Here is a 22,638-nt window from a genome sequence, read left to right as displayed (position 1 = left end):
ACGGTTGACGCTCTCGACCAGATGCATCTCTGCTGTTATATTGTGTATATATTTAGGAGTGGATCGATTGTGCTCACGCTTTTGGCCTGTTTGAAAATAACTTTCCGAAAGCCCACCACCAACAATGATATAAATACACAGCGTCGCGTACAGTCGAACGAGTTGGACTATTAGTTTTGATTAAATATAATTCCGGAGCAAGCAATAGCTTTCGAAGCTCTGACATTTCGCCTGGACATACTGTTGCACGTTACAGCATCGATGGATAAATTGCATAATCCTGCATGCTTTGTTCTATCCTCAACTTTAAAACTTTGTAAGCGCAAATATTGGAATATCGAATCCTGCTTGAAAATGCGATTCTTTTTTGTCCCAACACTTTAGCTTAGAAAGAGAATTGTCCTTCGGTCCTCCACTGAACTCCTCTTTTATATAGGTTAATGGATGCATGGGATTAGTCCATTGGAAACGCTGCAGGGCATTCGCTCTAAAATCACATAATCCTCCTACTACTTTGCTCCTCTCTTCTATTTGTATTGGTCTTCATTCCAAGTTTGTCCAGCGCAATTTTATTTTTTTGAACTAACCCATTCTTCATATCACAATTTATTTACATTTATACTATCTGCTATATCCAATGATCAACGCAAACTCTTATTAATAACTAAAAACTTTAGTAAAATATTACAAAATATTATCTTTTTATGTACAAAAGTAGTCATCCACTTTTATTTGTTAAAAAACTTATTAAAATATGAACATAAAATATGAATCAGAACTTTTCCAAGAAGTTATTTTCTTCATGGACATTTTACAAAAAAAATATCTGAACTTGGAACTATTATTAATATCAATATTATTAAATTTCCGAATTTTCTCAAGTATAAGACGCATACTTCTTCGAAAAATTTGGAGTCTTAAAAAGTGAGTGCAAATTAAACACAGATTGTAGATTTTTCAAATTCAATATCTTTATGTAATACATTTTTTTTTTAAACTTTTGGCCTCAAAATGAAGGTACGTCTGATACACGGGAGTGTCTTATACTTGTAGAAGTGGGTCTATATCGCAAGCCCGACAACTGAAATCCCGACGTTCGAAATCCCGACAATCAAAATCCCAACTATATCGAAATCCCGACTACCATAAAAAAGTTATTTTTAGAAATTTATAATAATAAAATACACTGTCGGGATTTCGATATAGTCGGGATTTCAATAGACGATCTTTCGGTTGTCGGGCTTGCGATTGCCACCGGTAGAAATGTAATTACACAACAGTGAACAAATAAGAAGAAAATATATAAGTTTGTTTTTCTTGGGATGAAATTCATATTTGTATTAGATTGAATCGAATAAAACTTATCATGTTTCCATTATCTTTCAAATAAATCCAATAAATATCGAGTGTTCGCTGTATCAATTTCGCGCTTCACTCTCTTCCAGCTTTCTAAATTTGCACTCGATTTTTATATACTTCGAAACACACAAAGAAAATGAAGAATATCCAATTTATGTATTTTTCTTATAAAAGTCTTTGTATAAATTAATATTTAATTCAATTTTTCAAAGTTCCGCCACTGGATTTGTATTATCAATTTTTATTTAATACATGTTGCTTGTCAAGTAATGAAAGGATAGAATGAATTTAGATTACATAATAGAACAAAGCCAGCTGAAATTTCATAAAGAAATATCACATATGAAACATCACGTATTTCATATGAATTATGTATCAGAAATTCGCGTCACGTTACACTTTTTGTTTCTATCCGCTCCTTTTTTTTATATCTTCTCTGTGACAGACGCATATACATATTCTCTCTATTCCCAGAAATATACCCGTCGCATGACAATGAGTTACGTAAAAATAAAAATCAAGCCTGCGAATTGCAATGTCTATCAAGGGTCGACTCGTGCCGTGATTAACATCGGCCTATTGCACCTGACTTTCGCACATCCGGTTTTGATCGTCGAGAACAGACGCCTTTGTTGCATTTGCTCCGCACAATTAAAACGTTAATTAAAATGGGCTCAGCTTTTATTGCTGTTTACCGACGTCAAAAGCTCTTTTGATTTCCCCTAATTACAGCATTAAAGCTAAATAAACCTTACGGACGGACTTACATCACAGGAATTATGTTACATTTATCTTAGTACATTTTTTTTTAAAATATAAAACTTTGACTAGTGAATGAACTGAATGAGCAGATGCAGTTTATCTCCGAGTTTCGATGGAATTAGTTTCGTGCGTGGGAGGAATTTGCATGACGCTGGATTCCTCTTATCTGCTTTTATTGGTGCATGAATGAGGCTGTGCAGAATGCCACAGGGAGTTCAGATAAAGAAATCCGAGCGTACATAGAAATTCACATCGAGTTTAATAAATCTCAATTCGAGCGTTAAGTACAACTGCAACGGAAATGGTAGTACGCGAGCTTTGAAAATAAAAAAAGAGTCCTTTATGACAGGTTTTAAGAGGATGCCAGTAACACGGGATATTTTTCGTCGCATTCATTTAAATCAAGCGCATGTACTAACTAACACATACACTCACGAGAGAGTCCTCTTTTTGCCAACGATCCGAAGCCCTTGCGGCTTGCCCGGTCCAAGGGCCAACTTGACCCTTCATAGTTACAACATCACCAACACCAACCAACCAGTTTCGAACTTTGTTTTTTTGGAATGGAATTAGTTTGAAAAGGGTTCAACTTTTCGGGTTAAAAACAAAACAAAACAAAATACATACCAACATATAATACATTTATCAAATAATATAACTCATCAAATACCTTATAAAATTATATATTTAAAGTAATTACTAATAAATTAGTTCATATATCATTTCTTGAATAGTTCAAATTTGTAAATATAATACCTTAAAGTGTATTTGAATTAATTGTGAATAGTAAAATGAAAATTAATTTTAACGGTGTGTAGGGTTGCTCATAAATTTCGGAGATATTATTGTGCCTTTATTTATGTAGCATGGCTGAAAGCGATATATCAATAGCTGAGAGAAAGGTGCTTGTAAATAATGAATAATAATCTCGATTTATGTTGTGGGAATTCGTATATCGCGAGGCCTGCGGGGGCTTTTTAAGATAATTCGGGCTAATTTATCTGGAGTGTCTCGCGGTTGAAGTGGAAAGATGAGAATCGTTAAACGCCACCCACCCTCTCATCGTCCTCAATCTCTTCATCCACCCTCCTTCCCTCCATTGAAAGGGGAGGACTAATTTGAAGACTACAAATCAAACGGATGATGTCGCTGAGAAGATGGAAACCAAAGTGGTAATCCGATCTACCAGTACATATTTACAATATTTTGCAAGTCATAAATTTTCCTCCACGCAAATTAACGAAGGGTTGGGATTGGTGGCGCCAATATAATTGATTATCGATTTTATACTCTACCCATCCCCCTTTTTGTAATGAGACCTGGTTGCAGATAAGAGATTGCCTGCATTCGCGTTTCCTGCAAATTTATATTCAAGCCATATAATCAACCGGTTTTAACTAGTAATTACTTTCCGGTTACCTAGGGCCAACGCATCGATAATGTACATTAAGCTGTGCCACCCTCCATGGACAAGCCGCTCCTAGCTTTCGGATATTTCACTCTAGAGATATGATCTTCATTGTAAAATGACTAGTTTGATCCTCATCCTCATTCCTTTTATATCTCACCCATCTCAATTTAAATGTCGACCCTAACACCTTACGCTTTAGTGGCTTCTAAAGGTCAACCAATCGAAAATAATACCTCCATCGTAAACCAACCAACCGAATTGACTTAGGTGCGAAAATGCAATGGAACGACAGATGTCTTAAAGGGAGCAACTTTACGATACGGTTGTAAAAATTGGAAAAGTCCATGGAGAATTTTTCCAGAAACACTGCACTAAATTACTAAAAAAAAAATATTTTTCAAACATTTTCTTCATGAAACTAAATAAATATTTGATCTTTGATGTATCAAGTAAACATTATAATTATATATATTAATACTTATACTAGTTCTGAAAACTGTCAAATCAAATGGGAAATTTCTGAAAAAGTTTTATAAAACGTAATTACAAATTTCTCCTTTGTGATGAATGAACATAAGACAGATGAAACGTTTTAATATTCAAAATAATAATGCCAGACATTCCTTGGTCTGAGGAGCACTTTATAACATTTTCCTCCAAGTCCTTGATGAAATTCTTACGATGAATTGGAGGCCCCCGGGGCATCTAATATTTAGTAGAAATGTGCTCCGGTCGTGTCCAGTCTAGGATATCTTTATTGGGTCACTGCATGCAACGGCAGGAAAAGAGAAATACTTTGTATCATACATCTGCTCCATTCCCATCCGATGTACGTGCAATATACCAAGCCCAGTAGTCCTCCTCCTACTCCTCATCTTTCGCATCCTGGAAACTTTTTCGATTCCCGAGCTTTCTACTTACCAAAAGACAGGACAACTGATATTAAATCATAACTTCTTGTTGCTGCTACTGCTGCAGCAGTTGTTGCCAGTTCTCCTGCAGCGAAAAATCTTATCGCATACACAACTTTTTGCAATTATAAATAAACTATATCAAAAGCGAAATACAACTTTGTTTTCATTGCTTTAAAATTTAATTTATTAAGACATATTTAACTTCAAAATATTTGTTGCTACTGTATTTCATCAGTATAATATAATAAATTTAAAAGAATTTTTTTAAACTTATTTGTATAAAATATATGTAAACCTACACTTTTAAAGCTTGATTCACTAATTTATACAGTGGAAGTTTTGTGATCAAAGCAAAAGATAAAATGTCTACTTTCCGTATTCAAATTTCGCGCTATTGTAATTAATCATCGGATATTATAATATTGACGCGTTTCAGAGTTGGTTGGTTGGTTGATTTGGATGGGGTTGAGAGGTCGAAAATTTAATTTGTACCCGGTTTCTGGTCCCGCGAGATAAAACGGCATTTGCATTTGCCTGCATTTTCTTTCACGTACGCCGCCGTGAAATCGAATGATCGGTTCACGTCAAAGCTCTGATGGATTTATTGGAACAATGCTCCATGAACAAAGCGCAATAGAGATGTCGAAATGTCCGTACACACGAATATATATATTTGAGCACAAACTGCTAGAGTTTGCGTTTCATTACAATCTTCGTTCTAATTCGTAAATTCAGCACAAATAAATTGAATTGATTTAGAGTTTGAGCTTCAACTGAACTGATTGTATTAATTTATAGCAATTTTCTTAAAAGCTTTTAATATATTGAACATCTTTATGAATTCACTTATTAATTTGAACATTTGTGTATTTAATGTATTAATACAATTAGAATACAATTCAAATTCATCTTTAACTGTTTTTACCTACAATTTTTTTTTATTATTTACTAATAATTATAATTTGATTATTTTTTTCCTAACAAGAAAATTTGCATCAAATTTACAATAAAAATTGTATATTCAACTAGTTTTTTTCTTTAACCTTGTAATATTTTCCATTTTTATGTTGATTCACATTTTGTTAAATAATCAGATTTTGAAAAACAATGGGGGTAGTAAATACGAGCGTGGAAGCAAAAAGAAAATGCTAAAACCGCGATTTATATGAAAATTCTTGTCGTTGGTTGTAAATGCCGTTTCTCGGGCAATTCAGCTTTAATAAAACGATTTAGGGGTTGGGATGAGATGAGGGTAGGTGTCGCATAAGCAAACAGTGCCTCTCTGTCTTTTATATTAAATTCAATATCCCGCAAAAATATTTCTCGCTCCGAGCCATTTTCTGAGACGGAAAGAAAAACGTGGCGGAGATGTGGGAGGTTGTGAGGGTGAGTGTTGTAAGGGCCTCGAGACATAATTGAAAAGCGTGGAAGGAAAAATAATGGGAAGTTCGAGCTGGAAACAAAACACCTTTTAATTGTTCCCATTGTTCGGCTGGGAAAGAAGGAGTGTGACTAGAGTAGTGGATGAGGAGGATGAGGCTGTGTCTGGCTTACCGGGAGAAAGCTACAGGATGAGATAACAACAGAGGGTTGTGTTGTGTGGTAGAAATTAATTGCAGTACACAATCAATCCATTTGCTGGATTCGGATTATTTCGGTCGGCCGGAACAGGAGAATGAATGGACCGACCTCAGGTCGGATGGGAAAAAGTTTCGCCGCAAAGAAAATGTTTTTCTTTTGTGTGTTGTTTCGAATAGCAAATGGAAAATTGGCCGAAATTCGGACAACAAAGGGGATGCAAGAAAGGCAACGAACAATGTTTTGTTAAGCGCATTAATCAAAACAGGAACAACAACAACAAGTCACTTATTTTTGTAGCTACAACTTTTCTAAATGGACAATATATTAGTTTAGCCTAATTGAATGATTCAAATATTCTTCAATCAAGACTATAAGTTTACTTAAATGTAAAATTAACAACTTAAATAAAAAGTAGCATAAACCTGATAATTATTAAATATATCAGTTAAAGATTTCTGAAAGATTAAGAATTTCACTATAATTACCAGTAAACGATTAACCGGTTTTACCGTGATGAAAATTTAAATACTTCATTAAGAGATTTTGGTTTATCTTAGTTGAAGAATATAACTTCTTGATATTTTCCTATAAGATACTTTTGCTTTTGAGTCTTACATAATTATTATAGTTGTAGGAATATAATGATTTGTAACAATTCAATTCGATTCTTCAATCTTAGAAATTCTCTTTAAATTAAAGTATTCGAAAAATATTGTTTTAGATTTTGTTGGAATGATACAAAACTGCGCGTGTCTCTTTGTTTTTTTTTTAATGATTTGAATTTAAACACTTAACTTTGAATTGATGTTGTTTTTGGATAAAAACAAGAGTCTAAAATTGAATGTCTTATACTTTATTTATAGGTTGTCTTTGATTTGTTACTAAACCCAACAAAGATAATTAAGTGTGTGATTGTTGAATATGTAAATGTGTTTTATCGGGTCATAAATAGTATCCAGATCTAAAACAAGACGCATCAAGCGAGAGGATGAAACTACTTAAACCCACCTGAGCATATTGATTGAATGCACTCGGCCAGAAGAAAACTGGTTGCTCCCCACATCCATTCTAATCCGGGTCGGACACATCTACACACTCACACTAAAACTCAACTATTTTCCCTCTCGCTTTTGGCGCCGTGGAACACGCAAACTTGGCCCTAAATCTTTTATTGGGCGGACACTCAGACGGAATATTTTAGATGAACGCAGCCACAGGACACGGCTGAATATCGAGCGAAGGATACATGTCCTCTTCGCTCACACTCACACAAAAAAAACTATCCCATTCCAACCTCTACAACCCCGATCTCCTGGGCGCGCTAAAAGCGACTTGAAAAGGTAATAAATTATTTATTGCAGACGATACACTCTTTCGATCGATTCCGAGGATGGAAAATAAAAAGAAACGTGCAAGAAAAAGTAGCAGTAGGAGAGAAAATACTGCGAGCTAGAAAGTGAAGAGCGTGCAACGAGCCAAAGGGGCGTTGATAAAAGCTCCTTTGACTTTAACATACGAAAGAATGAGATATGAGTGGTCGCGTTAATGGCAATTTTATTCCAATTTATCCAGAAATAGGGCGAACGTACGTTGTGGAAGATGAGAGTATAGAAGAAATACGAGTTGTTTTCCGATGGGGAATTGAAACTGAGACCGGAAAATCGTCGTTGCTCATGCAAATATTTCTGTACACCAAACGACGGCGACGAAAGAAGGCAGCTTTCGTTTGTTATTTATGCATCGGCTCGTGTGTTATTAACCCTTCGGGGCCCTTCATAGAACGATACTTGCTTAACACAGAGCGGCACAACACCAGCTTAGTACTTCTGCATGTTTTATGAAGCGCAAACAGTTTCTCGGTAAACCAAGAACATTGTTTTCGACGGAATAGAAAATTACTTTTAAAAGCTTACGACTCGTGACATCGCTACAATAAACAACCTAAACTCAGAGATTGTTACGGAAGGCAATTTTATATTTGTCTTCACGGTTCAAATTATATTACTTTAATAAAAACATCATAAACAATATGTCAAGAAATTTTTCTCAATAAAATGTATTTACACTAATTTGACAATATTAAAGTACATATGAAATCTGTCATGTAACAAATTAACTTGTACTTGCGAAGCCTAAATAATTAAATATCTCTTCAAACTTGGAAATGTAGTTCAAATAAAGCCATCTATTATTTTAACTAATTAAGTAACATATCTTATTCATGTTATTGACAACTTGTATAAGCACTTGAGAAGCTTAAAGTAACTATGTTAGTAATTTACGTGTAAATATCCCATAGTTTCTAATTGGAAATTGCAATTAACATTCTACAAATTCACGTGATTTTTCAATATATTAAGTTCATATCCTTAACAGCCGCAAGTACTTGTTCGTTTGACAAGTTACATGTTAGTATCATAGCCTTGAGAACGAGGTCTATTTTTTAATTTTCAGTTCATTATCAATTTGTTATTTTGCATAATATACGAATATATTCATATATAAAAAAAAATACTTTCAATATTATATTATTTTCAATTATATGAATACGTGTTTGTTTTAGTTGTGTACAAAGCAATGATATTTTTAATTGTAAACTTTACTTTTTAAATTATATCAATTAAATACAAAAAGTTAGTATGAAACTTCTGAAAAAAAACAGTGTTATTCTGAAAACTCATTCATCATACAAAATCATAGCATTCAATGATTAATGTACTTTTCTAAAAAAAAAAGAATCGATGTCACGAAGAGGCATCTGTGGAACGGAAATTAATGTTTTTTTTGTGCTTTTTCACCACCGTACGCCGATTCCATTGCGAGATGATAGGGAAATGTGGGTCGATCCGGTGATTTTTTTTTCTCTCCTTTCTGTTTGTTACTAAATTACATTTATTGATTGGGTTTCGGATTCCAATATATATGTGCCGAGGCTACTAAGTCCAACAAGATAACGAGTTCTGAGAAGGCTAAAAACAAGGTTTACAGTCAAATAGCTGATGGGCATCGAGACGAATGCAATAAACATTTATTGTTTGTTTGTTTGTTTTTTAAAGAAAAAACACAAACATAATTAACTTTATTCGATGATATCTGTTTATTTGCGTTTCGCGTAATAAATGAACTGTTTATAGACTGAAAATTAAATAAACTTATATCTTTCACTAGTTAACATCGATAATAAGAAATACGAACAGTAGTATTTGTACATAAATCTGGAAATAATGAAGCTTGTTAAATAACATTTTCAATTCTCTTTAACTCATCTCGTCGTTATTCTCTGTTTATATCCTTTATTTTGCGTGGATTAAAGCCGCCACTCTATGCTTTGTGCACCTCGTATTTGTTTATTTTTAATTAGTTCTTGAAATTAAAACGTTATTTGTACAACCTCATGTTTCCCCAAAACGAATGTGAAAGCTTTTCGCAAAGGGACGTGAACCTCGGATAACATCCGGATTAGGTTTACTCAGCTGGATGCCATTCATATTTTGATATTTGCTTTGAAATAACCGCTGTTGGCCAAAGAGCGGGATAGAAATGGAACAAGAGAAAGAGAGGATTAGTTAAAATAAATTGCTCGTGTGATTCTAGATAATTTAAACGCGCTTTTACTATGATATAATAGAGACAAAGTTCGTGTTTGTTGATACACACTCAATAGGTTAATTCAGTTGTTAACACTCCCTGTTTTCATGTTCGAATTACATTTAACTACGTATGTATACAGTTCATTTTGATAATCCTAATTAATTATTTCAGGATAATAATTCGATTAGTAAGCAAGTTTGTGTTAGTATAAGGTTTAAGCTTAATGTTTCGAGAAGTAATTTATGAAAGAATTATTTTTACTTTCTATTTGGATTAGTGCACTTCATAAAGTAAGAAGTTACTCAGATCAATAATTTAAACTTCCTAATAAAACAGATAATTTAACTAAAATGAAAATACCTGACTTCACAATTTAGAATGTAAAATAATATAGTAAAAATCTATTTAATATTGAATGGTAAGTGTTGTGTATGAAAATTGTTAACAAGATTAGTAAAGTGGGAATATCCAGCTTAAACATCTGGGGCTTCAGAAACCACCGTAACTATAATCATTACATTTTTAAGATGTAGTAAGCGAAGCTTAGGCCCATTTCGCTTATCTTCTCGAAAACCCTCCACCGTTAATGCTATTTTCCCACTGACCCTAAACCATTAGACAATGTTACTATTTCCTAGTTTACTCCAAATTGTGTGTTAAGGACACTCAGTTGTAGGACCAGTAATAACATTGGGAATTAGGTTTAGCCATTAACAAAATACGTTTACATGATGTTAATATCTATTAAAATAGGAAATGTTCTAAACTTTCTTTGAATTCGAATAGTTTTTGTTATAAATCTTTATACTAAGATGAATACAAGAATACTAAAGACTAATAAATACCTATTTTTTGATTTCAGATGAAGTGGTTGGTGCTTTTCGCGTTTACCGTCGTATTCCTCGTGAGCCTGACAGTGGCCGACGGCGAGATTTGGGAGGAGGACGACCATGAGGTCCTCATCAGGAGCGAAAGAGGTGCCAAGAATAGGGGTATGCGTAAGTCATCTCATCATCCATACTAACAAACAAAGAAAAAAAATAATCAATTACTAACACTCATGATGAGGTAGCTTATTACCTAAAATCGATGTGTTTTACGTTTTATTTGCTCACATTGTGCACGTTCCATCTTATTTTAGATGTCTCCTTTGTTCTATCTTATTATTAGTCTCTTTGTTTTTTTTTTTGGTGTGAATGTGCAACGCTGCGAATGCACCCTGCTTAAGATTCCAACGGAGTCCTTGCGCAACCGAAACCGCATTACATAATATCCAGTCTTGAACTCATCCCGGAATTCAAATGACGTCGCCCGAACAATAGTTTCCCAACTCCGACCGACCTCTGGAGATGATTTAAAATCGTAATTGAAACGATAATTTATTGCGAGCTTTAGCTGGTTGGATTTTCGGTGACCAAATAAAAAAAAAACGAATTATGTCATGAAGCGTGCAAATTGGTGGTACGAGTACGCGACTTTTTTTGAGGTCACAGGTAAATGGGGTCATCTAGAAATAAAGAGTGTGAAAAAAAAACGAGACCAAAGCCCATAATAATAACTTAACGGTAAAAGGTTTCTAAAAAGCCTTTAATCCTTATAAATTCATCAAAGAACGCTGACATCCCAGCAGCGAAAGGACACAAAAAAAAAGAGTCCACCCTTAAATCCGGCTTAATTAAATTATAAAATTTTCCGTTCGTTAATTACACAGTGGTATTTAATTTAAAGCCAACGAAGCGGTAGCCACAAAGTGCGGCTTCGTAGCGAAGGGATTCCCCGGAATTAAATAAAAGAATTGTCGGGCATCGATCAAAAATTGTGCAGCAGTTTTTCCGGTTTTTTGACGCAGTGCAAGGGGTTGATCAGATGGCGGAGAAAAATATCGTCGATCCACTCGCGCGATTGCCAAAATACATTTTTCATAAATTTCAAGCCGAGGGCTGAAATCGATGAAGAGCGAGAGCACATACAGAGGGTAAAAAAATAATATATATAACGAACAGTGTGTGTGAGAGTGTTTGCGGGGGATGGATGGAAGGTACGTTTTCCGTAATTGGATCGAACGCATGAGACGGATGGAGAAGGGAAATGCTGGGAATTCAATATTTCAGGGCAAAAATGCATTTGAATCATTCATTAGTTTTAATAAATAAAAGTAAAATAGAGTGGATTCGTCTCTCCGAATTTTGTATTTCCCGGATGAAAGTTGAGGGGTGGATGATGATAATCCGATGCGAGGATTCAAATGAATGCAGATTTAATTTCCCGTCCGATGCTTTTCAATGCTTATCTGCACTGTACAGATTCTATAAAAGCCAAACATATTTTTAAGTAAGTAATTCATTCGAGAATTAAGTTTTGCAAGAAGTTTCAAACTAAGTTAAACTAAGAAATCTTTAAACCTCGGACATTAATATAATAATAATATACATTAAGTAAATTATTATATTTTTCTAATATTATTCAAAGTTTTATTGCCAATAATAATAATAATAATATAAAAAGATAAGCTAGGAAATTATTACAGAAATAAAGGCAATTTCAATTTGACAATTATCATTACAAAGAACAAAAGTTTTTCACGAGACTTGCAAAACTATTGCCGTCTGGGAGAATACAATTGTAATTTAAATAATTAACTTTTGCGCTCCATAAAAAGCAGAGCTTAATTAAACATAAGCTTTTTTTCTTTTGCATCCTCCGTTCTTCCTCGATAATTTCGCTTTGTAGCAGTTGCATTGCTGAATGCATGTTCCACAAGTTTCAATCTCTTTCCTTCCATGATTCTGCGCCAGTGTATCTATCTTTCGGTCGTACAGTCGACATGATGAGTTTTAAACTCAATTGAGGGGGAGCTTTTTCCTCGTCGAGATTTTACAGTAATTTACATCAAAGTGTTTCCGTATGTGGAATGTCTCTCTCTCTCTCTCTCTCTTCATCGCCCACCCCCAAAACCCTGCATTTATCGCCCTTTCCTCTCTCTATGTCTCTTTATCTCGCTCTCTCCTGTACATCGAATAAGTTTCCAGCTAGTAATTATGGATCTCGAACATGCTAGAGCGTGTGCAGTGGAAATTAATACCAGTTTCAGGAAATTGATTTTCTTGTGTCTGATAGAACGAACGAACGTTCGGGGCTTAACTCAGCGACACACAATTGCCCTATATCACAACACGTACAAAACTAATGATTTAAAACGGCAATATGTGGGATTAGGATATCCTGGTATATCGTCATTAACGCTGGATGAGTCTTATTTATTTTCTATACAGAAACATGTCAAGTGGTAAATTGAAAAGTAAAACAAAAACATACCCACTTTATTAATAAATAAATACAAAATGAGAAATTCTCTTTTCATCTCTCAGTTCTTCTATAGCAGTGATTCCCAAAGTGGTCTATATCGACCCCCAGGGGTCTATGACAACCTGCAAGGGGTCTACGTCAGGGAAAAAAAATATTTGGGGGTACATGAAATGAAAATGGGGGTCCACAATGGGGGACAATGAAAATCCCGATATTCGAAATCCCGACGTTCGAAATTCCGACTGTATCGAAATCGCTACTGTATCGAAACACCGACATTCGAAATCCCGACTATATCAAAATCCCGACAACCATAATCCAGACTGTATCAAAATTCCGACTTATCGAAATGCCGACAGTGTCTTTTATTGTAAATGATCGACAAAACAGAACATTAATGAGTTATCTTCGCGGAATAGCGATTTTATTCATTTATGTATTATAATATAGATAATTTTAAAAATTCATTGCTCGAGTTTTTTATTTCTAGAATATAACGGGGGGAGTTGAGATTAGTTATTTATTGTATTTGATTTCAATGAATTATTCATAATAAAATAATTTTAAAAATTCATCGCTCGAGTTTTTGATTTCTAGAATATAAAGTTATTTATTGTATTTGATTTCATTGAATTATTCATAATAATTTATTGTTATTAATATTAAATAATAGTTAAATAATAATAGATGGTGACTACGTTTCGGAATAATTTAAAAATGTTATTGTATACATTATAATAATAAAAGACACTGTCGGGATTTCGATACAGTCGGGATTATGGTTGTCGGGATTTTGATATAGTCGGGATTTCGATACAGTCGGGATGTATATAGACCAGATCTCAACATACACTGAACTTGTAATAACCTACACATAATGATATACCAGTATCATCTTGTTACAAGCATACGCACAGTCTCAGAGCAAAGATCTTAATAATTATAAAGATCTAAGGGGTCTACCCAAAACCGAAAAACATGGCAAAGGGGTCTACGACACAAAAAAGTTTGAGAACCTCTGTTCTATAGACTTAGTAAAAAAAATATGTGTATATAGAACCAGAAGCCTTTTTCTTCTCCAATGGAACAATCTTCTTGTAACAGTCTTTACATCATGTAAAACCAATTTTTTCTTAACTTATTTATTCTTTCTCAAAATGCATTGAAACTGTATATTTTCATCTAGTTCGAATTATCATAAAATTAATTAAGAATAAATACAGTTAAAGAGTCAAAGTTGAAAAAAAAGTATTTTGTTATTAGTACAGACAAATTTATAAAGCAACGTGGCAATAATTGCAAAACCTTTTCCTCTTGTTGCTAAGCAAGTCTCGTAGACATCCTGCGGATGTCTGGATGGGATCCTTGAACAAAGTTGTAGTGCCGTGAAGAAGTTCAGAACAAAAATGTTTTTTTCACGGGATTAAGTTTATTTAGTGAATTCCCTTTCGCAAACATTTTTCGTTTGGTTCTTCTTCGTACTACACCAAATTGCATTCATTATTTCCCGATAGAAAGTTTACCCCTCGTTCTATCCAATTTAGCAAGCCAAAATTATGTGACCTGAACGTGACACTTCACCCGCCAAAAAGGCAACGTCCAGCACAAAAATCAATCGGTAATTGCAGAGCCTTCGACTACAACCCTTTATTTCACAGCAGTGTCCTATTCGTCCTTCCCTCTTCATTCCTCTGTGATTTATCAGTGTTTTCGTGGGGATTTAGTGTCGGACCATTTCTCGGTCTTCCCTCCCTTGTCTCCGTAAATGTTTTCGGAATGGCACTCATTATTCACATGCGCGTCTTATTTACTCCCTCTAAGTTGCCTAAATGCTAAAATCCCAGGACACTTTCATCCCTCGTGAAAACTCAATTATATAACGATAATTGTTTACTCCAAATGCATTTGAAGGATCGAATCCTTCCTCATCCGTTTACTTTTTTTTCTTCGATTCGGTTTAATTCCATTTCGAAATCGAAGAGATCCGCACTTCGTCTTCGGGGTGTGCGCGCCCTTCTTCAGGTCGACGTGACGCAACTTCCGAATCGGTTAAGATAAATTTAATTACTTTTATCTTCGCTTCAGCCTTCCCCCCATCCGCCACGTCCAAATTAGAAATTATAACCCGGTAAATTACCCTTAATGGAGGCATTAAGTCAAAATAAATTATAATTCATATAATTTTCGGCCGTTTTAATTAATTCCCTAATAGCATCATCGGGCCCATCAATTAACCACAGATTTATGCAGATTTACACTTTCAAATACGTGCTTATACCAAAATCTATCACCTATACTTTTTAACAAATTGCAGCTTTACTCGATGAAGATAAATCTCACTGTTTTATTCAAAACAGAACAAAAATGAATTACGTAAATTATTCTTAATTACATCAAAATAGAAGACAATCTAATTTAATTTTTTATTTTTTATTCTGAACATGAAACTTATTCATTTCCATTTGCATATCATTACAATTGCTGAACATACTTGAGCAAGTAAATAAAAAAAAATCGATTGTAAAGCAATTTTAATTCAGCACGATCCATCAATATTACGTAACATCAGCAGCGGATTATTAGGTTTTCAGATTGGCCCTTGAAATTGCAATAATGCGCTTCGCATGAAAATTGTATGAATTCAAATTACGTTGGATGCAGGGATGTATTATGATAATGTGTGCGCTTCGACTACGGGGGATGATCGGGCGCCGTTCCAAGTAAAGAGGGAGAAAAAAAAATATATATGATAATATTCCGTGCATATGATCGGGGGATTCCCGCAGGTATAAGAACTGAAATCACTCAGTATTACGTGTATGAAAATGCACCGGGTATAGGTAAAAATCGTCTGTAGGGAAAACGAAGATGGTTCCGTGATTTTCTCCATATCTAGGCCGGAAAATGGCGCATTTGCATCCACCGAATTCCGCATAATTCAATCTTTCGACCGGTTTTTAATTGCTACAAGGCTGCGGCTTCGCGCAATTATAATCTGCGATGTTTGAGCAAAGTTGAGAGATTATTCTGGAGGCTTTTGTATTTCCGAACACAAAGGATCTTAAATTTCACTCCGCATGTATATACAAGGATCAGGATATAGTAATGGCCTGTGTAGTACACGGTTTCACGCGGAGCGTTTTAATTACGAGAGGAAGAACCGTTTTAGCCCCGTTCTTTGAAAATTGATATTAAGCTGTCGAACCTTCAGCTAGATTACTCCAGTTTTTATCCCTTCATTTACTCATCTCATCTTGTGTTCCCTCCTTTCATGCATTTTATTTTTGAGGAGCAAAAACGGATAAGGCACATTTTCCGACCGCAGGAAGAATGGACGGACATCGCTCTCGTCTAGTCCTCCCCATCCTGCACCTCACCCTCCCAGGGATAATTAATCCTTTCCATTGTTGTCAGGAGTCCCGTTAAATCAATCCGGCCGGAATTGCTATCCTAAAAATTTAATCACCGAAATATGATTGCGTTTGATTGATTCCTTCGACTAGACCATAAAACATTTTTATTACAAGTCAAAGTTTTGAAACATTGCAATCATTCTACTTCCAGATAAATAATCACCAAACAAAGGAGATTTTTATTGGATATCAATACAATACTATTGTTTCCACAATTGTCAACTTGTATCAACTATGCAGTTTTCATCAACTAGATAATACTGATATAAATATAATAGACTTAATTGAATATTACAACTTAATTGAATATTACAACTTAATTGAATATTACAATTGAATATAAAACTGTATTAAGGCATATCCTCGATGGGAGCATCCTAATCGCGTAGACATTATTGATTTATTCATTTCGGTCTGGCAAGGAGCGAGAATCTTCCTTTTGGGCGAATCCGGTCGTCTGCGAAGGGAAACTTGAGGTCTCCCAAAGGGATTCAATCCCTGCGAAAGTTTATTTATCGGAGACGTTCATCAATATTTAACATCAAAAGAAAGCAACAGTTAACACCGATTTTCCCGCATGAACTTTCCAAAAAAATACAATCAATTTGCAGAAAATAATTTCGTTTGACCAATCTAAATATAAAAATGTAGTTCGAATTGAAACCAACGATTGATTTAAAACAATTCCACTCTGTTTCTAGTTCAATTTGTAAAATGGAGAGAACGAAATAGAAGTGAACAAAAAAAATGTACTAGTGTTAAAATATTAACGTTGCATTCGTGTCTGCCCCGTTCAGGGATTAAAGCAAATAAAAATATAAACGTGCAATGGGGGTACGTGCATAAATGCATTATTTTTTTTTATTTTCGAATGCATTCCAGCTTCAATAGTGGAAATAGCGTATTCAGTCTGCGTGTATATGCTTCTTTTTTTTTTGTTACTTTAATCCAATCCATTTAATTTCATAGCACGCATGAATTCCTAAAGCAAATCAGTCCGTTTCAGCTTTCAGGTTTTTTTTTCTGCAGACAGAAAGCAATTCTGAATACGTAGTGATCAAAAGCTTGAACTTTTGCTCGTTATTGAATTGAACTGATTATGTTGCGAAGTAAACTTCCATGAATCAATATAGCAATACTATTCCATTCAATTCGAATGTAATTCTATATATTAGCATTCAATACTAATACTGCTTCAGGTTACGCAAGAGCAATAATAAATTATATAAGCGTTGATTATTGATCGGTCTATAACAAAATTTAATGTTAACATGGTAAGGTTTTTTTGAAGAAAACCCGGTTTTTCCATCATCAATTTTTGAATTTATGTTCATGGCTCTATGACGTTCTCTTTTTCGAAATTGAAAATTATGTCGCAAACTTAGAAAACTTTCTTTCTGTTTCATGAAAAAAAAAAACTATTTCTTTGTACACACCCTACAAAAGTCCTAAAAAGTGTTTCTATTTAATATTGTTGCCTAATTTTCTAAAGAAAATGTGCAAAACTAATATTAGTTGAAATAATATAATTTTATACATAGAATAATTTGTGTTTCGAAAAATAATCAAAATCATTTCATTTTAACTTTGAATAAATTTAATGAATGAAAATGATCAAGAAATGGTTAAAAATTGAATAATAACGTTGATTATACATTATATAATTAAATATATTATTCATCATATTCAACAAAAGGTCATTGAAAATACAAAAAAATCTAACTGTTGTTTATTGAAACGGGTTTTGTAATTTTCATTTTTTTTTAACTTTGAATAAATTTAATGAACGAAAATGATCAAGAAATGGTTAAAAATTGAATAATAACGTTGATTATACATTATATAATTAAATATATTATTCATCATATTCAACAAAAGGTCATTGAAAATACAAAAAAATCTAACTGTTGTTTATTGAAACTGGTTTTGTAATTTCCATTTTTTTTTAACTTTGAAAAAATTTAATAAATGAAAATGATCAAGAAATGGTTAAAAATTGAATAATAACGTTTATTATACTTTATATAATTAAATATATTATTCATCATATGGTGGGACAAAAAAGGGACAAAGTACACAGTTTCACATTTTATTTTTTTTGTACTTTTGGGTCGCCCGGTGTTAATTTGCCATTTGAATTAAAACCTGTTTAAATATGGAACTTTCATGTGTCAAATGCAAATGCTAAACGGGCACAAAGCTTTCCGCCGGCGAAGATAAAACAGAACAAACAGCCGCATTTTCCCGGTGCTTGTTCTCCCTCTTTGTTAGTGCAATTATCGCCTGTGCCCGAACCTAGTGTTTGCACTGATCTTTCTTCCTTTTATTTTAGGGCGTGAGTACGTGTTTTTTTCTTTTTCTTCTTGTTAATTTGCCGCTGCGCAACGTTGCTTGTATATATATACATACACTTTTTTTTTCAACCCCCTTGGGGAAAAGCGCGATTTGCACGATAATCTCGGTAATAAAATGGCGGAGGGAATGGACAAAGCGCAACCAGGAATTTACGTCTGCAAATGTTATTAAACCGAGCGAGAATGTACGCAATATTATATTTCTTCCACCCGCGCCAAAGCATTAAAAACGTTAGAGGGTGGCATCACGAAGAAAAAAAAATATCGAACGAATAAAGAAGGATGTAGAATTTAATACGTATTTGCTTTTGTGAATGGAACCTTAGGTGGTGGCACGATTTATGTTTGCAAGAGTTTCAATGCAAGAAAAAAATACAAATAGAAAAATTAAAACTTAAGAGAAGGTAAATCAACTTCATATTTTCTTATTCAAACTAACTGAAATAGTCTTTCACCATAAAAAATAATATTTAATAATAATTTACATCTTTCGAAAAATATTTTTTCAATATTCGACAACTTAATAAATTTCAATACAGAATTTTAATTAATGACGAGATTATGAAATATAATTAATAAATTAATTGATTTGAATTTAAATGTATACATTTACCATTTCCTTTACATGTTTTTATATTGTTTTGGAATTTATAATATTTCATTAACAAAATATAGGATAATAATTAAATGTATTTTTTTGTTGAACACTTTAACACATAGAAGGGTAGTACTATGCTTTATATTTGCTATTTTTTATTTTTCTTTCTCTAAGTTTTAAAAAATGTGTACATTTACCAATTTTTTTTTCTTTGCATGATTTTCTATATTTTTGTTATGATACTTCTTAGATAAATAATAAAGCTATTCGTGTTTTTAGATCTTACGTACATTTACTAGTTTATCTACAAGTATTTGTACAAAATAATGTTTTTCTGTTCACATATTTTCTTAAAACTTTGTAAAAATATATTCTAAAAAATTGATTAACAACAAGCAGATCAAATATACTCACTATGTAGGTTTTAGAAAATGTGTTTACTAGTTTTTTTTTATAATTAAAGAAAATAATTCTAATATTTTATAACAATTCTATATAATTCATTGAAAATACAAAAAAAAATCTATTTGTTGTTCATTGAAACAATGCAGTCTGGTTTTAGTTACGTATTATTTATCCCTACGTTTTATCCTCGCATTGAATTGATTCAACTGGTTTTGTAATTTCAAACTTTTGGTTGAACGTACAAAAAAAAAATAAACCCTCAGAATCCATATGTTGCAGTGACCTAACCGGAGGCTTTTGCAAATTTTGACTACGTTTAATACGGCAAAAATTGCAATATTAATATAAATTTTTCCGAGAGCCGCGTGTCGCGCGCGGAAACTTTTCCAATATATACTTCCTGAAAAAAAAACAGGGGGGAGTTTTCCGCAGCGGTCGCAATATTTTTCTCGTTATTGCAACAACTTCAAACGGCGTCAACAATAAAAAAATAAAAAAGAGATCTGCATTCGGTGTGGAGTAAAATGGATCTTTTTCATCGTATTCTCTGTATCAAACATAAACGCCCAACTATATATATATTCTCGATCTCGTATACTTTGTGAGCGTTATGCGAACTCAAACACCGGTATAAAATGGAAATTCTTTAAGGGTGAGCAAATCCTCCACTTCTCTCTCTCTATGCAGCCTCTTTTTATGTTACCCTGCATTCACCAAACTTTTAGAAACGTTTTAACCTTCGATTCGGAGCTTCACTTCATAATTTCACTTTAAAATTAAAATATTCCTTTCATTTAAGAAATTATCAATTGATTTTTTTTTAATTCAACATTAAATATTTATTACTACTTCCATATTTTTTCCTCAATCATTACTTAAATGGACCAAAAATACTAGTTTTATATTAATATTATATAAAAATTGAACTCATGATGAATAATTACGAACGTGTATGTTTTGCAGACGTCTTACTGAAATTCCTGAAATGCACAGAAAATTGGATTCAATTAAGCAAACGTTGACTTTAATGCGACTAACTCGATCATGCAAGAATTATGAGCGACGCAGGTGCATCTGCAGTTATTCCTGGCACTTGAGGCACGAATTGCAGTCGTCGTAATTGAATATACCCGGCGCATCCACCTATCATTTTCGAAGACTTTTTTTTTAATGAGAAAGAAATACCCTTTTTAAGTTATGTTCCCGCAAATACAGTAGGCCATAAATACGAGTCAATTAAGAGGGATTAGTGCACTACATATTTTTTAGTGTTTGCAATTTTTATGTGCTGGGGGAGAACGATAAAATTTAACGAGGGACACACACGTTGCACCAAAAATATGATAACATTTTTATGTTCCCGAATTCTATACCAGTTCCAAGATTATTCCGCTTTAAACTTGTCCTACAATTGATTTAAGTAACAATCTTTATTTTTACAGTGGCAATTCGTTATATTAATAAATGTTTTAATAACATTATTTTTACAGTAAAAATATTATAAAACTACTACTCGCTTGACGTCTGTTGATGTGCTCTTACAAATCGTCAGTCAATATGAAGAACATAAATAGGTTGGGGTTGTCCCACCTTTCTAGTTTTAAAAGTTATGGTTGGTTTGTACCCACTGGCGTCTCACAAACCCCGCGCGAGTTACTTATGGTTAAGATATTTTTACAGTAAAAATATTATAAAACCACTACTCGCTTGACGTCTGTTGATGTGCTCTTACAAATAGTCAGTCAATATGAAGAACATAAATAGGTTGGGGTTGACCCACCTTTCTAGTTTTAAAAGTTATGGTTGGTTTGTACCCACTGGCGTCTCACAAACCCCGCGCGAGTTACAAATGTTAAAGATATTATTATAATAAATAATACAATTTCGAATTTTAATAGTAGAAGTTACATAATTTATTTTTATTCAATTATTTTTGTTATTTCATTATTTAATAAATATAAATTATTACTTTTCTTTTAAATATTATGTAAATACATATATTAACTAATGATTATATATTTATATTGATTAAATTTGTGATTTTGTATATTTATTATATCAAAAAATGTAAATTTTTATGTATAATATTGATAGGATAAAATAGTTATCAAGATTAATGATGAATGAGTGAGTGAGTAATGATCGATCAACGTTATATTGTTGTCCGAGCAAAATCTAGAGTGGCACCTAATCAATCAATATTTTTTAATTAAAGGAAAACTGCGAGCCGGCCAAACTCCTATTCCCCAATTTCAATCAATACGAATTGGACACGAACATTTTAATTTGTCCTTTGCGAAAAATGGAAAAGCTCCGACGTTATCGAATAAATCTTTGCAGATTAAAAACGTCCGTCTCTTTCTCTCTCATGTCATTCTCCATCTATCTATCTCTCTCTTTCTCACTGAAACCGGACGTCGAATGCACTGAAAAATGTTCCATTCGCGAGGGTTTGAGGAAATAAAAAATATCGTCACATTTCCAAGGCATTTTCCATTTTCACAGATCGTTTCCTGTTAACTCCCTCCCTGCTCGGACAGTTGGGTCTGAAAATCAATCGGAAATTGAATCGAAACCCTCTAACAGCATGCCAACAACAACGAACATCCAAACTTCATGCATCCATCTAGACAGTATGAAAATCAATTCTGAGATGACGTCTCTTTTTATTTATTTATATTTTTTTTTTCTTGCTAATGGGAACGGGGATGTTTCTAGAATAATTTCGAACTATTTAACATAAAACCCGGTAACGGTGCAACGCGAAACCCAAGGATCGTGTTCGCACTGAAAATTTCAACGAAACTTCCCCTTGGTCTGCTCATTATATTTAAACTTGCGCGAAACTTTCCCAGCCAATTGAATGCGGACTATTAGATTTATAGTCGTGCCTTACCTTCATTTGGAATATTTGTACTCTCGCCCTAATTGAATCCAGGCTTCC

General features: G+C 33.5%; 1 protein-coding gene across 1 annotated transcript in view; it reads left to right on the top strand.

Annotated features, from left to right (window-relative positions):
* Positions 1-22,638, top strand: part of LOC108566267 — a 57,968-nt gene that overhangs the window by 15,812 nt on the left and 19,518 nt on the right. Inside the window, exon 2 of the mRNA XM_017926069.1 lies at positions 10,481-10,610. Coding sequence (XP_017781558.1) covers positions 10,481-10,610 — 130 coding nt within the window. The remainder of the gene's footprint in view (positions 1-10,480; positions 10,611-22,638) is intronic.

The sequence above is a fragment of the Nicrophorus vespilloides genome, unplaced genomic scaffold, assembly GCF_001412225.1.
Source record: "Nicrophorus vespilloides isolate i.1.1-1 unplaced genomic scaffold, Nicve_v1.0, whole genome shotgun sequence".
NCBI lineage: Eukaryota > Metazoa > Arthropoda > Insecta > Coleoptera > Silphidae > Nicrophorus > Nicrophorus vespilloides.
The sequence above is the reverse complement of the archived record's forward strand: the minus strand, read 5'-3'. Positions and strand labels throughout refer to the sequence as shown.